The 17228-nt window shown below is 32.6% G+C and overlaps 2 protein-coding genes across 2 annotated transcripts in view; one reads left to right on the top strand and one right to left on the bottom strand.

Annotated features, from left to right (window-relative positions):
* LOC143058138 (von Willebrand factor D and EGF domain-containing protein-like) overlaps window positions 1–13331 on the bottom strand; it is a 46316-nt gene extending 32985 nt beyond the window's left edge. The window contains exons 1-3 of the mRNA XM_076231600.1: window positions 13280–13331; window positions 11943–12172; window positions 11196–11267 (exon numbers count right to left, since the gene is read on the bottom strand). Of these exons, the coding sequence (XP_076087715.1) occupies window positions 11196–11267; window positions 11943–12172; window positions 13280–13331 (354 nt within the window). The remainder of the gene's footprint in view (window positions 1–11195; window positions 11268–11942; window positions 12173–13279) is intronic.
* LOC143059120 (uncharacterized) lies at window positions 1189–4797 on the top strand. The gene has a single exon (XM_076232610.1). It carries the CDS (start codon window positions 1485–1487, stop codon window positions 3165–3167), a length of 1683 nt encoding a protein of 560 aa, XP_076088725.1. The 5' UTR covers window positions 1189–1484; the 3' UTR covers window positions 3168–4797.
* Window positions 13332–17228: the final 3897 nt, after the last annotated feature.

Raw genomic sequence — 17228 nt, 5'->3', positions numbered from 1 at the left:
AAAAATTGTCATTAAAGGACAATAACCCCTTAAGGGGTCAATTGACAATTTTGGTCATATTAACTTATTTGTAGATCTTACTTTGCTGATCATTTTTGCTGTTTACAGTTTATCTTTATCTATAATAATATTCAAGATAATGACCAAAAACTGCAAAATTTCCTTAAAATTACCAATTAAGTGGCAGCAACCCAACAATGGGTTGTTTGATTCATCTGAAAATTTCAGGGCTGATAGATCTTGACCTAATGAATATTTTTACCCCATGTCAGATTTGCTCTAAATGCTTTCGTTTTTGAGATATAAGCCAAAAACTGCATTTGACCCCTATGTTCTATTTTTAGCAATGGCGACCATGTTTGTTGATAGATCAAAACTTCGGATACAATTTATAAACTAGATACCCTAAGGAACATTCAGTTTAAGTTTGGAAGTATTTGGCCTAGTAGTTTCAGAGGAGAAGATTCTTGAAATATTTTACAACGACAGACGACGACAGACGACGGACAACGACGGACGCCAAGTGATGAAAAATGATTTAGACCCTCAAGCCCCCTTAAATAGTACACAGGTAAAATCGGTTAAAATTTGATAAATTAAACTTCCAGGGATGGTTTTCTTATATGCAATTAAATGTTATTTGAAATTTTGTCTATATTACTTAGACAGGATAAAACTTTACTTATGCCAATATTTCTTTATTTGAAACAAAGATATTACTGTAAATTCAGAAATTATTGCTATGTTATTGTTAGTTGTAAACGCTATAATCATTTTGAAATTTTTTACATGAATTGAACAGGAATTTCCTCAATATCACAGATTTAAAATTAAAATCGCATTTTAGTCTATAATGACAAAATCACAATAATAAATGATTGCAATAAATGAAAAGTGCAAAATTAACATTTTAAAAAATAGGAAAAAAATCAATGATGATTTTACATCTAAAATAAATACTTTTGGTTTTTATTATATATACCATGTCCACTTTTGATTTCTTTATATAAATTCATAAAATCTATATAGCTGTGTTAATGTCAAAATTTTAAAATGATTTTTTTAACATATGATATTAAAGATAAACAAAAATGCTCCTGTGCTGATCTCAGAGAACAATATATAAATAGCTGAACTATGAACTGGTTGATAAGGTAAAAAGTTATAAATACATTTTAAACCAGGAAGAAAATCTTATCTTAGGACTGGTTCATTTATTTTCAATGGGTAATTTACTTCAATTTCAGTTTATTTTTATTCTTAATTACTTTAAGTCTGTTACAAAAAAAAACTAGAATTTGTAGGATATGGATTAAAAAGAAAGAATTCTTAATTAAAAGATTATTGGAAAAGAGAAATGAAACTGGAAAAAAAGATTTTTTCCAACTTGTTTCACCTTGTATTACATCAAATGGTATAGATTGTAAGGTACAAAGTCTGAAAGGTATTCATTTGATAGCAAACAATTCATACCTGGTATTAAAATGGCTCAGAACTTAATGGTTTGTCAATTCTGTGAAACTTCAAATGAACCAAAATATAAATGTGTAAATTGTGATTTAATTCTGTGTGAAGGATGTAAAATTAAAATTCACACAAAAATAAAGAAAACTGAAGTTCACCAGGTGCTTGATCTAAAAGAATTCAGTAACTTGGGAGCAAGTGAAACTATTCGTCATTTGGACCTAAAAGATATTCAATGTTCGGTTCACAATGCTGAACAATGCATTATTTACTGTGAAGATTGTAAAGTGTTGCTTTGTGCAGTTTGTCTACTAGAGTCCCATAGAACTCATACTCTGACAAAAATCGCTGAAGTGTATCAAAGGAAATTAAAAGAACTGAAAGAGTTTGATGATAAAATTCAACAGGAATTGCCTTTTTATGCTGACCTTGAAAAAGAACTGAAACAGATTAAGTCTATCGAAAATGACCAATACAAAGAAATAAAACAAAGGATCTTGAAAAAAGAAAGTGAGCTTAAGGAAATCATCACTAAACAAAGAGAGAATCTCATCACAGAGTTAGATAAGCTGTGGAAGCCCAGGGAGGAAGAGATGTGTAGACAGTTGAAGGAAACTGCAGAAAAAAGTGACGCCCTTACAAGAAACAAAGCTAAAATTGAAGAGACCTTCCAATCCCACAGTGCATTGGCTGTTTTTACAGCTTCTGGTAAACTGAACAATGATTTGCCTACAAGACCAGTTAATACAATATCTGAACAAAAAACAGTATTTTCAGAAACAAAAGTTATCGATGATAACAAAGAAACGTTTGGTTCTATATTAACCATTCCGGTGTTCAAGGTCACTGAAACATTTATGTCTGAGGAGAGCATCTGGAAGATTGAAACTTTTGAAGATAAATCAAATATTTTGTGTTTTACAACAGAATCAACCATCAAGTCATTTAAATTTAAGAATTCAAAATGTGAAACTACAAGTATAGCAGGGGTTGACAAAGCTGACATTGTTGACATGACAAAAGCAAAAGACAATATATTACTATTCACTATTTTCAAATCATCAGAAATCAAATGCCTATCAACTTTCACACCCGACAGTAAGATTGAAACATTTACCTCTATATCACCACTTTATGCCAGAGGAATTCATGCAACTAACAAAAACATTCTCATAGGATTTAAGGATAATGGTAATATGTTTCCACTCCAAGAGGAAAGTAGAAGAGGCATACTTGTATATGACTATAACTGTAGACATATGAGAACATATGAGTATGACTCAAACAATCATAGACTATTTTCTTTACCAGAGGTTATCACAACTAATATAAATGAGGACATCTGTGTTATTGACAGTACAAATAATAAGCAATGGGAAGGTAGGGTGGTTGTCCTAGGAAAACATGGGAACTTAAAATGGACATACAACGGTCATTTTAGCATAAATTCTACATATAATTTCAATCCTCAGGACCTTGTTACAACTTCCAAAGGTTTAATTTTAGTCTCAGACCCTGACAGCAATGCTGTTCACATGTTATCTATGGAAGGTTGTCTAGTCACTAGTCTGAATGAAAGTCATGGTATTGAAAAACCCTTATGTCTAATTATAAATCAAGATGGCCAGTTACAAATCGGGTGTTCTAGAATTGGAACAAAAGATGGAAAGAGTAAATTACACACAGTAGATATTTCTTTGTAAAAAACATTAATCAAAAGGCATTCATCCAACATGTGAAAGCTCCTTTTAAGGGGGCTCATTGGTATAAACCCATTTTTTTTTAAATATAAGATTTTGCTATTTTTTTCAATAGATGAACTTTATCATATACTTATTAGAAAAAAAAATTGAAAAAATGGTGTCACCGTTCATTAAAGCTCACTATCTGCCTTTGAATAAAGCTTGCATTTTTGTTAAGGTACTTTATTTCTGTTGAACTAATAGGAGAAATAGAGGCTATATATCTAAATAAAAAAAGAAATTAATTACAGAAATCACTTAAATTTTACAATTGTTTAGTTGAAGTACAGCTTATTTGAAAAAAAATAATTCAAAATTTAGGTCACTGATGAGTTAAAAAAGATATATATATTTCAATTTTAATGCAAAAAAAATGGCATTTTTGCACCAAAGGGAGATAATTTGGAGCTTTTTCAATGATATAAACATTTTATAAGTCATCTGGGAACAAAACAAATTTATTTTTTGGGGGTTATTTTCGTACCATATCATATAAAGTAACAACTATTAGTGTAGATAAAAAAAATTGTAATGAAAAAAAATATATTGAAAATTTTGCTGAAATTTTTGTATCCTCAAGCCTCCTTAAGCATTCTACAGTATGATCCAAAATTCATACAGCTGATCTACATTATTCCTCTGTCCAAATTTATTTAGATTTTTTAAAAAGATTGAACAACAACTTTACTTGGAAGATGGGAATATGGTATAATGAAGAAAAAAAACCACCTCAGATTTAGCAGCTTATTTTTTTTAAATAGGAAATCCTAATATATTTATAGGATTGGAAGCCTTAATTGGTGGTTTCTTAATAAACCAACCAACCAGACATTTATATGAAAGCTCAGAGGAATATTGTAACCAGATTATATTTGTGGATATTTTTTTCATGTCTAACCAAACTAAGATACTTTGTTGTATCAAATTTTATTTTTTTTTTATTTATATTAGAGAAGATCATACTTTGACACATCTATATTCAGGTTACTTTCATTCGCACCTAAGCTGTGCATAAATTACGTATGAAAATTTGGGTTTACATGTTTCAATTTAGTTTGCAGATTTGGTCTTTTACCTTTATTAAAACTTTTTCTAAAAATATGGTTCTATGGTCAAAATATGTAGTTTCCTTGAATGATTGAGAGATATATCAGTTTAGATTTTGGAAGCAGATCTCTTAGAATTGTATATGTTATTATTCTGGATCCTATTCAATCATGTCAATCAGTCTACAATTTTATTCCTAGCACCTCAGTGATGGATCCAGTGTGAGGGTTCCCTTGTTTGGAACCCCCTTTTTTGGATGATCAATGCATTTAAATGGGGACATATAGTGGGACCCCCTTTTGAAAATAGCTGGATCCACCCCTGCACCTATAAGGAAGAAGTGATGATAACTTAGTTTAAGTCTTTGGTTTGACAAGGGCAAGGAACAAACCAAGGACCTTAGCTGCACCCAAACATTACCTAGGTGGTGTGGTTCATGAAAGAGTAAATTAATCAAAGCGCTGTAAGCGCTGAAGGCAGTTAACCAAAAACCAAGTTCTCAAACATGTAGGGGTAGGCAGAGGATTAAGGGGAGTGCGCCCCCCCCCCCCCCTGTTGGGGAAAAAATAGTTGCTTATATAGGGAATCACTGAAGCGTGACTGGAGCGGGTCCCCTCTTAGGATGGTCAGTGGGCCCCCACTTATGAAAATTCTGGATCCGCTACTGGGGGTAGGGTGACCCTAGGGACTTCCCCTACATTTCATTTTATTTGTTATATTGTCCCATACATGAATATATATGGTTATGGGGGGGGGGGGGGGTCTCATTGGTTTCTAAGTTCTCAAACAGGAGGGGTAGGGTGACCCCAGGGACTCCCCCTGTATTTCATTTAATAAGTTATATTGGCCCATACATGAATATATATTGTTTTGGGGTGGGGATCTCTACCGTTTCCAAGTTCTCAAACAGGAGGGTTGGGGTGACCACAGGGACTTCCCCTATATTTCATTTGATTTGTTATATTGTCCCATACACGAGTATATATGGTTTAGGGGTGAGGATCTTGACCATTTCCAAGTTCTCAAACAGGAGGTTGTACAGTGACCCCAGGGACTCCCCCTATCTTTCATTTGAATTGTTATATTGTCCCGTACATGAATATATATGGTTAAGGGTTGGGGATCTCAACGGGTTTCAAATTCTCAAACAGGAGGGGTGGGGTGACCCAAGGGACTCCCTCTATATTTAATCTGATTTGTTATATTGTCCCATACATGAATATATATGGTTTAAGGTTGGGGATCTCGACCATTTTTAAATTCTAAAACAGGAGGGTTGGGGTGACCCCCAGGGACTCTTCCTATATTTCATTTGATTTTTCATATTGTCACAAACATGAATATATATGGTTAAAGGGTGTGGATCTCGACCGTTTCCAAGTTCTCAAACAGGAGGGTGGGGTAACTCCATGGACTCCCCCTATATTTCATTTTATTTATTATATTGTCCTATACTTGAATATATGCAGGGGCGGATTCAGTCGGGGGGGGGGGGGGCGTGCAGCCCCCTTAAATTTGCAAAACATGGGTGCAATTGTTCTCAGCTTAAAAGAATATTCCGATAATTTTACCTCAATATTTTTTTAGCCTCGCTCTGCTCGGAGAAAATTTAAGTTAGCGCCCCTCCTAACCTAAAATCCTGGATCTGCTCCTCATATGGTTTAGGGGTGGGGAGCTCGACCGTTTCCAAGTTATTAAACAGGAGGGGCTGGAGTGGCCCAAAGGATGTCACCTATATATCATATGATTTACTTACATTCAGGTATATATAATATAGTTGCATTATTTGTGAAAATAAAGAAACTTTCAGCTACTTTAATTGACCCTTCAAAATTGAGATAAAAAAATAATCCTTCGAAATTGCAGTACTATGTTTACACTTTAAAAGCATCTCACATGCATTATCATCATTTATCACTGATAAAGAAAATTTAGACTGTGACCATGAACATGTATATTGTTAGATATACTGTTCCCAGCTGTCACGTTGTATTGGATTTTTAAATTAAAGTTTGTCAAAAAGAATTTTGAGTTTCTGCATAAAATATTTTTCTGCTTTTTCTTTCTTTTATATATATCTTTTGGTTTACAATTCTCGTGTTTATATTCATTTACCATGCATAGATGTATTTTTTTTCACCTGCGTAATTGATCGCCAAACCCGGAATTACCCTTATCCGGGATCGGATCCGATATTGTAAAATTTAGTCTTCACGGCCGCCATTGTTATGTTTTTACAATGTTGTTTTTGTCAATCAGATACGATTTTACTCGAATTTATACAATATTTGTCGGCGATTTTCTGTATAAAGCTAGCGATTGAACAAAACGAACATCGCTGTCATGAATAATAATGATAAAAATAAGTTTTTAGCTCGTTTAATTGGAGACTGGTGAAAAGGTTTGCAAAGTTAACTCTTATTTTCTTTCAAGTGGAAGGTGACTACGTCGGGCGTAGCTAGTAACCAACTATCCTAGGCGAAATTCCGCTTGCAAAAGTGGAAGGTCGCGGACCTCGGACCACTGCTAATTTGCACACCTGCCTCCAAATTGAAAAGATACGAAAATTTCTTTTTCTAATTTGAAATTGCCGCCAACAGCATGAACAGTTGAACTTATTATATAATAGACTACTGACGTAGTTGTACTACGTATTGATGACAAACAATATTCCTACGACTTTTGCCATTTGGGAAATCTAAACTACTTGTCTGAAGAGATTTTCGGTGATTAAATATTTCATACAATTGTTCTTTGACATCTTGGCCGAAAGTACAAGTCACAATGAACTACACAAGGGTTCTTAATAAGCACTACTTCCTATGTGTAACTTCAAAACTTTTGGATAAATCGACGATCATTTAAGGTTTTTCTGGTCATATTTTTTGCAATCCAGAATAAAAAGTATTAAAAAAGTGTTCAATTAGTTATATATAACATAGTAGCGAGCTAGATAATAACAATGGCAAGTATTTCAGCATTTATTAGGAAGAACACAAATCTAGTGTGTTCGCATAATGCAGCTTAACTGCATAAAAATGAAAGTATAAGAATATTGCAGGAAAAGTTATAAATGATGAGAGCTGGTAGAATTGGACTGTTTTCATGTAAATCCTATTCATTGTCTTTTTTTCTGTGGCAGTCATACCTGTGAAATCTGGTAAATGCAGAACACATCATTTTATTTAGTCTTTTAATCATTAATAATTGTTTTGGCCCATTTTTTGCAATGTAGTTTTTGTAGCTTGATTTTATCCCAATAAACTACGGCTTCAAAATGAAATAAGTGTTTGTTCTAATTTTAAGGTATCCCTAGATACAAATATAGGTCTTGATGGATAACACTTAACTTATACTAACTGGTAACTAGACATTCTATACAAAATGCTATTTTACCACTTCATCCACTTTGAGATCTTTATATTATTACAGACATATGTACCGTATTACAATGTATTACAGACTTGAATTTTTTATCATTTTAAAAATTGATATTTGTATTTATGTTTGAATTACACAAAAAATCTTTCATCTACAGATGTGCCAGTGGTCTAACAATTAAATTTATTATAGATACAAGCTTGTACTTGAGGAAATATGTAACAAAAAATTTGTTCCGGCGTGACATTTGTTCCACCGGAACAAATTTCATAGGAAATATGTTCCACCGGAACTTATGTCACAGAAAATATGTTCCAGTACTATAAAATTTGTTCTGGAACTAATTTTTTAACTAGATGGGAAATAAGTTCCGGAACAAAAATCACAGCACCATGAATTTTGTTCCAATATTAAAATTTAAAATAAAAGTGAAATAAGTTCTTGTGATATTAGTTTTAAACGAAGGTATTTTATAGAAATCAATGAAAATCTTCTGCTCGAACCTATTTCACAGAAAATAAGTTCTGTGCTTGCATGGGGTACATTTGCAATTGAACGAATGACTTTAGGATAAAGATAAGAAATAAAAGCGCTGATAATGTATCTATGTTTGATCCTTTATGTGGTATTCAACCTCCTTGTTTCCTGATGATCTGTCATTGGTGTTCTAATCATACATGTACTTAGCTATGGTCATTGCACAGTTTTTAAAGAGCGTGTATTTTGTTTCTTTATGTCTTTTAATATAATTGATCAGCCACTTTGTCCTTTTCAAAAAAGTACAAATATTCATCTTCAACTATAATACTTTTTTTCGGAATGACTTTTATTATTATTTCTTATTCTACTCTTTCCTGGCTCATAAGTGCCATTTTTAGTATTATTACTTGAGAATGTTAATATTAAACTTTTTCTTTTCTCCACATGATCCAATTGGATGTTTACACTTTTTTTTATTACATTATGCAATATAATACATGTTTTTTATAATCACTTTAAACTCACTGATGACAAGTGCTCAGTATATAAGAAAACTTGTTTAACCAGTGGAACATATTTCACAGACTAGGAACTTGTTTCACCAGGTGAGGAACCAATTTCACAAATCCAGAACTTATTCCACCAGGTAAGGAACAAATCTCACAAACATGGAACTTATTTCACTAGGTAAGGAACAAATTTCACCAACCCAGAACTTATTTCACCAAGTAAAGTGTGGAACTTATTTCATGAGATGGAACAAATTATATAGAAATTGTCTGTGAAAAAAGTTCTCCCAGAACATATTTCCTGTGAAATTAGTTCCACTGGAACTTTCTTCACAGGAACAAATTTTGGCTCACAAATACACACTAAAGATTCATTACTAAATGGAAATAAAAAAAATTACATTACAATTCAGTGTTCTCCCCAGAAATTTTGGATAGCATCACATTTGGCGTAATTTTTTCAATGTAATTTGTCGCGTCATGGTAATGCTCTATTTCCTTTATGTTATATACGTTATTGTTTATTACAAAATTTATTATATTGTTTGTATGCTATTGGCCCTTATTTGTTGAATAAAATATTTTATTCCACCCTATTCTTTGTGTCTATTTTGTTGAATTCATTACTGAGAATACAATTAAACTAACCATGATACCAGATTTTTCAGTTTATGTTTTCTATATTCATTTATAGTTCCAGAATTATTTTTTTTCCTCTTGGGCCAACTAAAAATATATTATGTTTTAGTTACCCTATCTACCCAGCTAAATGAATGAATGGTTTAGTATAGATACATTGCACTCAATATGTAGGAAAAAACACTGGTTCTTACAAACAAACAAAACGGGAAGAGAAAGTATCATATAGCAATAACATTTAAATTAAAAAACTTGTTCTTTATCATGTCCATTAAATATATTGGTTAATGGTACTCAATGAAATAGTCCCAGTTGTTTCTTTTTATCGAAATAATATTTATTTTCAACAAAGTTATTTAACAAATAGTCTGTTAATGCTTAGGTATCATTGTTTTCTGTCTACTGTGCCATTTGTGCAATTATATGTAGTTATTAACCTAAAATGCAGATTTTTGTCATATCTGGTCTGTTTCCGATAAGTAGTTTACACTAAAATAATCAATGGCCGCCGATAGCAATAAAAAATACGAAAATAAACAATGTTTGACAAGAGATTTGGAATGAATATGGCGTTTTTAATGCATTAAATGGATGAAACATAACCTAAAGACAATTATGATAACTTTCTAAAGAAAGTACAAAACTTATTCAGCTCAATATCAAAATTTTCACTCTCGATTTACATGGGAAGAAAAAGAAAGTACTAATATTTTGAAAGTCATAAAAAGATACGACTCAACCTCTTTTTAAAAAGAGAAAAATTGTTTGTTTCCTGAATTTTTATTTTGCAAACATATATTTCGAATTTTTTGTTTATGATTTTCTGATTACATTCTCCTTGTCGAAATTTCTGATTGCAGACCACGTGGTATCAATCATGTCACAAGTGACAGCTTCCAAACCACTCTAAATTGCCTCTATTGTCCGACTTGAAGGGATTACAATTAAAGGTAATATATTTTTTATGATCATAAGCGGTAATTAGAATAAAGTTCAAAATTTAGGACATGGCTTTGCCATAAAGAAACGAGAAAAATAACATCCTGAAAATAATTATAGCATCGCTGAAATTATTATAGCGTCACGGGAAGAAAATATAGCGTCGCGGTACCGCAATGCTAAAACGGCCAGGGGAGAACACTGATTACATGTATGTTTCATATTAGAATACATCAAGGCATTCCTTAATTATATTTTTGATACCAATAAATGTAATATTCATGACTGGACTTGCTTTCCTTTACAATGTTACAACAAAACAAGACACATGAAAACTACAGAAAAGCTTCATAAAACTAAAGGTTATTATTGAGGAATGAAAATAAAATTGGAAGAATAAAAAATAAATTTTTGATGCTCCAATAAAATTGAAATAAAAGACAAATGTCCCTGCTTGTACAACATAAAATTGAGAATGGAAATGGGGAATGTGTCAAAGAGACAACAACCCGACCAAATAAAAAACAACAGCAGAGGGTCACCAACAGGTCTTCAATGTAGCGAGAAATTCCCGCACCCGGAGGCGTCCTTCAGCTGGCCCCTAAACAAATATATACTAGTCCAGTGATAATGAACGCCATACTAATTTCCAAATTGTACACAAGAAACTAAAATTAAAATAATACAAGACTAACAAAGGCCAGAGGCTCCTGACTTGGGACAGGCGCAAAAATGAGGCGGGGTTAAACATGTTTGTGAGATCTCAACCCTCCCCCTATACCTCTAACCAATGTACTAAAGTAAACGCATAACAATACGCACATTAAAATTCAGTTCAAGAGAAATCCCAGTCTGATGTCAGAAGATGTAACCAAAGAAAATAAACGTACATATGACAAATTCAGAAATATTTCTATTTACAAAGGGACATAACCCCTTAATGGTGAGAGACATAGGTTCTACTGAAACATATTGATCTGGCCCCAATTCTTACCTGTATTCCCAAGAACAGTAACTCTGAAGATTTGCTTTGTTTCTGATGGACAGGCATAATTTCACATGCAACCTAAAATGCATAAAGAATATTACAATGAGTTTTAAAATACCATTGAATTATCAACCTTATTGCTTTTTTTTGGATATCTATGATACTGGTGTCCAAATTTATTGCCATATATATAACTATGCACTTGCCACATGCAGGTTTTACATCATAACCTCTGAGTGACTGTTGACAGGCTATTGGTAATGTTAACGAACTCATTTAGATAACTCAGCCACCAGTCTTAAAAATAAAGATGTATAACTAAATGAGAAAGTTACCAACCACTCTCCCCCCTTTTTGGCATGTACCAGATTTGTACTTGCATGAGAAACACTACTTGTGCACCTGAGCTGACCATCGTTTTTTTGTGGAAATTGTTTTGTTCAATATTTGGTTTTCTAAGTTGCATTTTTTTTGTTGATTTCTTCATCTTTTCATTGATTCAAATTTTTTTGCAATGGCAATGGCATTGTCCTCAGATTTTCTTTTGACAATGTTTGATTTATGAGTTTGAAAGTCTTTTTGGTATCTTCGATCTCATTTTTATTATAAAACAAGCATGAAGAGAAAAAGTGTTGAAAACTGATTTGTCAGACTGAGGGAAGGACAGACAGAGTGCAAACCTAAAGTCCCGGGACTCCCTTTCAACTTTGTTGTAAGGGGACTAAGTATTCAATGTTTGGTATATATACTTACAGAGTCCCCTGTGAGAACATCTTTTCCCAAAACCACTTGGTCTCTTGTGTCTGATAGGAATTTGAATTTAATAACTGTAGATACACCATTCCTGATCCTGATCCAGGTCACAGAGAAGGTTGGTTTATGTTGTGATACAGTGATGTTATTCACATCAAATAAACACACAACTGACACCCTATCTGGATATTTTTTCACATGTAACTTTGGTTTAGAAATCTCAACAACATCTGAAAAATTATAAATATATCTTAGAATATGTGCTTAAATAACTACTATTGCTTAATTATTTGATTAAAAGTTCTGCTACCTTTTTTGAGAGTTACGATGGGGGTCCTTTGATTACTTTGTATTCATTTGGAAATTGTTCTGTGTTCTTTGTATTTCAGCACACCAATATTTCCGAATCTTTAATTTTCAGCCCTATTTTTGTCTTTTATTATGTTTTTCTCCATTATTTTCCATTAATTTGTCAAACAGAAGAAAAAATTGCTCTTCAACTTCGTACTTTATTTCGACTTTTTTAACTTTTTTTTCCCTTTCCTTACACCGTTGGTGCTGAGTCAGATTTGTAGAGTAAACACACTTCAGCTATACAAAATTGTATGCCTAGTACCTAATTTTAACAAATTTTTTTGCATGTCTTTTTCAACATGTTCAAAGCTATAAATTTAAATCAATTATAAATAAATTATCTTTCTTATTATATGTAGCTTAACTTGTTACTGAGATAATTTTTTTTAGAAATAACAACAAATAGGTTAATCATTTGTTAATTTGCTAAATTCATAAGGGAATTCAGAATTATTTGCACTAAACAATTACTGAGACTCTTAGATATTCATGCAATTTCAGCAAATAAGGACTAACATTTTTCAGTATCTGGACATGTGGTCATAAAAATTTCCTGTACATTACATGTATTGTACTAAAACTCAGAAATCAACCAATCAATATACTGGAAATGGAACTTAGACTCAGAAATCAACTAATCTAATTACTGGATTTGGCACTTAGACTCAGAATTCAACCAATCAATATACTGGATTTGGCACTTAGACTCAGAAATCAACCAATCTAAATACTGGATTTGGCACTTAGACTCAGAAATCAACCAATCTAAATACTGGATTTGGCACTTAGACTCAGAAATCAACCAATCTAAATACTGGATTTGGCACTTAGACTCAGAAATCAACCAATCTAAATACTGGATTTGGCACTTAGACTCAGAAATCAACCAATCTAAATACTGGATTTGGCACTTAGACTCAGAAATCAACCAATCTAAAGATACTAGATTTTTCAAGAAAAATTTTTGTACTGACATTACTTACCAACACATTTGCAAATGAAGCACATAAACTTGTCCAACTTCACACACCACATTTATCGCTGAAAAAATATAAAACAACATGTTAAAATACATTGAGGGATTGTGGTAAAATGATGTGAAATTCAATAAGCCTCAGTTCACCTAGGTTGGTCCCCTCCGTAAAACATTCAGTATGACATCGGAATTTACAAATATTGTCAAAAATTTCAATAACAGCCGGGATACAGACTACAGTTCACCAGACCACTTTTAAGACAATTTAAGGCAGCAACCATTTGATTTTCGGGGGGGGGGGGCTATGGGTTTTTTTTCGCCTGCGGCGAAAAACAATCTATTTTTTTCACGACAAGTCGAAAACAATTTTTTTCTTTCAATTTTAGCATTACATATAGTGGCAGGTGAGGGTGAAACAAACAATATTTTTTTCTCCAAAAACTGGAAACAAACTTTTTTTTCCAAAAAAAACCATAGCCCCCCCCCGAAAATCAAATGGTTGCTGCCTAAGTGGTTTCAATCCTTTTTAAATGTCACAGGTAATTTTAAATCAGATGTCAGGTTGCAAGGTTTACAGAGAAGCACTTCAGATACATACAATTTATATAGTACTATTTCAGCAGAAGTAAAAAGATTAATACTAATAGACCTGTTGTATATTCCACCTTATTTTTTTTTGGCTTGCCTAATGTCTAAGGGCAAATTTTGTTTTGAAAGGATGATCTGCAGATATTTAACAAACTGACACAATTATCTCCACTTTGTCTAAGAGCTGAGACAACTGTAACTATGTTACAGTAGTCTCAGCTAAGATCCAGGATCAGTGACCAATCCAGAAATTTTCATAAGACTAAGTGGGGGCCCACTGACTGCCTGTGAGGGTGCTCACTCCAGTCACACTTCGGTGATTCCCTATATTAGCACCCAAATTTTTCCACAACAAGGGGGGGCCTAAATCCGCCATTGAGAATCTACATGATCTAAATGCTATCGTAAAGCATCTGCTATTTTAGTTTGAAGTTGTACATTCATTTGTATACATGTGTATCTGAACAAAAAGGGGATTTGTTTCATACAAGTTGAATTACTTGAAATATCCCATCATTAGTAATTGTGTGACGAATTTCTGGCCGTCACTGCTGTACCCTTTTTTTGACATTTTTACCAATTATGTCTGTTTGTTTACAGAAATTCTGAAGGCCTGCATGGACGTAAAAGTAAGCTGTTAATGAAGAATTAGTGACCCGCAAAGAAGTTTAAATGGTTAATTGAAGTAAAACTATGTTTAATCAGAGACATATAATACAATACAATTATTATATATGTCTCTGGTTTAATAATTAACGGATAGCGTTTATTCCAATCAAAACGCATCTTTTTAAAAAAGTTGGAAAATACGTAGCATTCCTGGTGCTTCTCTCACAGAGAGAAGCTCTATTGTGATAGTCGAGTTTGGTATATTTTTACCGGTATCAGGTCCGTTCGCGCCCAATATAGTTTTGCACCCTACACGTTCGCACCTCACATTTTCGCCCCCCACGTCCGTTCGCACCCTACATGTTCGCGCCCAATTTTTAATAAAATTTAAGTTAAATTGTTAGAAATTATTCATATGAATATAACAAATAATTGTATTCTATTTTTTATAAAAAATTTGAGAATTTATTGAATAGATTTTTTTTTTTATCAATCTGATGATTAATTATTAAATGTTGATTATGTATGATTATTGCTAATTGGTATTTATAAACAGCCTAATTTGGTGTTATTGTTTACTGTTGTTTATAAATCATGATTGTTGTTTTAAAAATTTTGCTTTGATGTAAATACTAATAAAATAAATATTAATTATAGCAATACACTTACCATGCATACCAGTTGTTCAACATGTTGTCAGATTCGCACTTAATTGACTAGAAACAGTGAAAAACAAATTATTTCAATACACTAACCAAAACACGATTAAGAATTATTCAACACACAATTGAAATAGTTGTTGCCAGAATAACATAATCCGACTTAATAACAAGGTCTTTTTTTTTTATAAACTTGTCATGACACAAAAAAACTTGTCAGTATCTCGAATTATTTAGAAACAATGGCATATATATTTATACCAATACACCTCCAAAAAATCGGTAAAATTGGGTGCGAACGTGTGGGGTGCGAACGAACTTTTCGCAAAACAAGGGTGCGAACATGTGGGGTGCGAAAGTGAATGGGGGCGAATGTGGAAGGGTGCGAACGTGATTGGGCGCGAACAGACCCGGATTCATTTTTACCCCGTTGATAGGGTTTCAAACTCCTGTGATTCAACAAAATATGCCTGTACCAAGTCTGGTATATATGACAGTTCTTGTCCATTCGTTTTTTATGTGTTTTGTCATTTGATTTTGCCATGTGATTATGGACTTTCCAATTAGCATACTCCTCTGAGTTCAGAATTTTTGTGCGTTTACTTTTTTCTATCACAAAACTGATAACCGGAAGTCTCTATTAGAATTTCTAAAACAACTTCCGACGAGCAATTGTACAATTTCCGAAAAATATTAAACGTCTATTGATCTCTATTTTGAACATTTCTATGATCTTCTATGACTTCTATGGGGAAACGATGTTTCGGAATTCTGTGTATCTCATTTTACCTAGTATTCGAGTAAGTACCTTTAGTACAGTATGCAAGATCACATCCTTTTGAACTTCGCAGACGATACGCAAAGAAATCACCACAGTTTTTAACGGTAACTGGAAATTTTAGCCGGTCCACAACATTCTAATTGCCTTCCTGGTACCTCAAACGATGCGCATGCTTGTGTTCTTATTTTTTTTCCGGGAGAAGATAATCCATCTGCTGACAGAGGAAGCCAAATAGGGGCACGTGTTCCACAACCGTGCTGAAAATAAATTATTAGAAGTTGAAAGTTTGGGTTACAAACTTCGTCTTATTTTATGTTTTTTAAAATGAATAAAAATCTGAGATAGTATATTTGATATACAGTTATCTGTTGTCTAATATTTGAAAGTTTGATTTTATGATTCCATAAAGCTTGGAATAATACGACAATAAAGTCGATACGATTTTCGAGTGTCAATTCCTGTCAATTTATAAAGTATGTCACAGTTGTGTTACGAATTTACTGTTTAAGAATATAATAATAGTTCTACAGTCATATATTTTCCGATATCTCTATTAGTTTCCAAAATCATCTTTTTATCGTTGAAATCTGTATCTAAAATCATCCCTTTATCCTTGGTTGCTATCAGACGCTTTACCTGTACAGTTGTTGCTAGGGTGCTCTCTTCGAGGTCTGCGTTAGAAGTATAAATAGTGGGTAGCTATTCAGTGTAAATTGTCATTCTTATCGGAGACGTTGATAGAAGAAGTTTTAAACACTTATATAATTAGTAAATTCTTGTATACTGCAAGAATATATCCACCTAGTGAATTTTATATAAAGAAAATAAATAAAGTGATTTATGATTTTTTCTGGGACAACATTGAGATGTTAAACAGAACAACAATTACCAAACAATATAAAGATGGTGGACAACAGGTTCCTGACATTAAACTGAAATGTGAAGCCTTACTTTTATATAGAATAACTCAAGTTTTAACTGGAAATTCATCTGTATGGACATCAATATTCATTTATTTCATAGGAATCACTACAAGAACCATACTTCCAAAATTAGCAGAAAATATGTATAGACATTCTGTGGTCACTATAGGGAAATATGAAAGATTAAAATGCATATATCTTAAATATCAAAGTAATATTATACTTAATAAGAAAAGTTTTAAAGACGTTTATTTACAGCTGTTAGAATTTAACAATGTTATAAACAAGATTGAAATATTATACCCAAATGTAAATTTCCAACATATATATATGGATTAACTTACAAAGGGTAAACAATATGTATATACGAGATTTCATTTATAAAGTTGTACATAT

The sequence above is a fragment of the Mytilus galloprovincialis genome, chromosome 14 (genome assembly GCF_965363235.1).
Source record: "Mytilus galloprovincialis chromosome 14, xbMytGall1.hap1.1, whole genome shotgun sequence".
In the NCBI taxonomy this organism is placed as follows: Eukaryota; Metazoa; Mollusca; class Bivalvia; order Mytilida; family Mytilidae; genus Mytilus; species Mytilus galloprovincialis.
Note: the sequence above shows the minus strand (reverse complement) of the source record. Positions and strands in the feature narration are given on the sequence as shown.

Coding starts and splice junctions, on each gene's coding strand:
- LOC143059120 (XM_076232610.1), top strand. CDS start 1,485: ATGGCTCAGAACTTAATGGTTTGTCAATTCTGTGAAACTTCAAATGAA.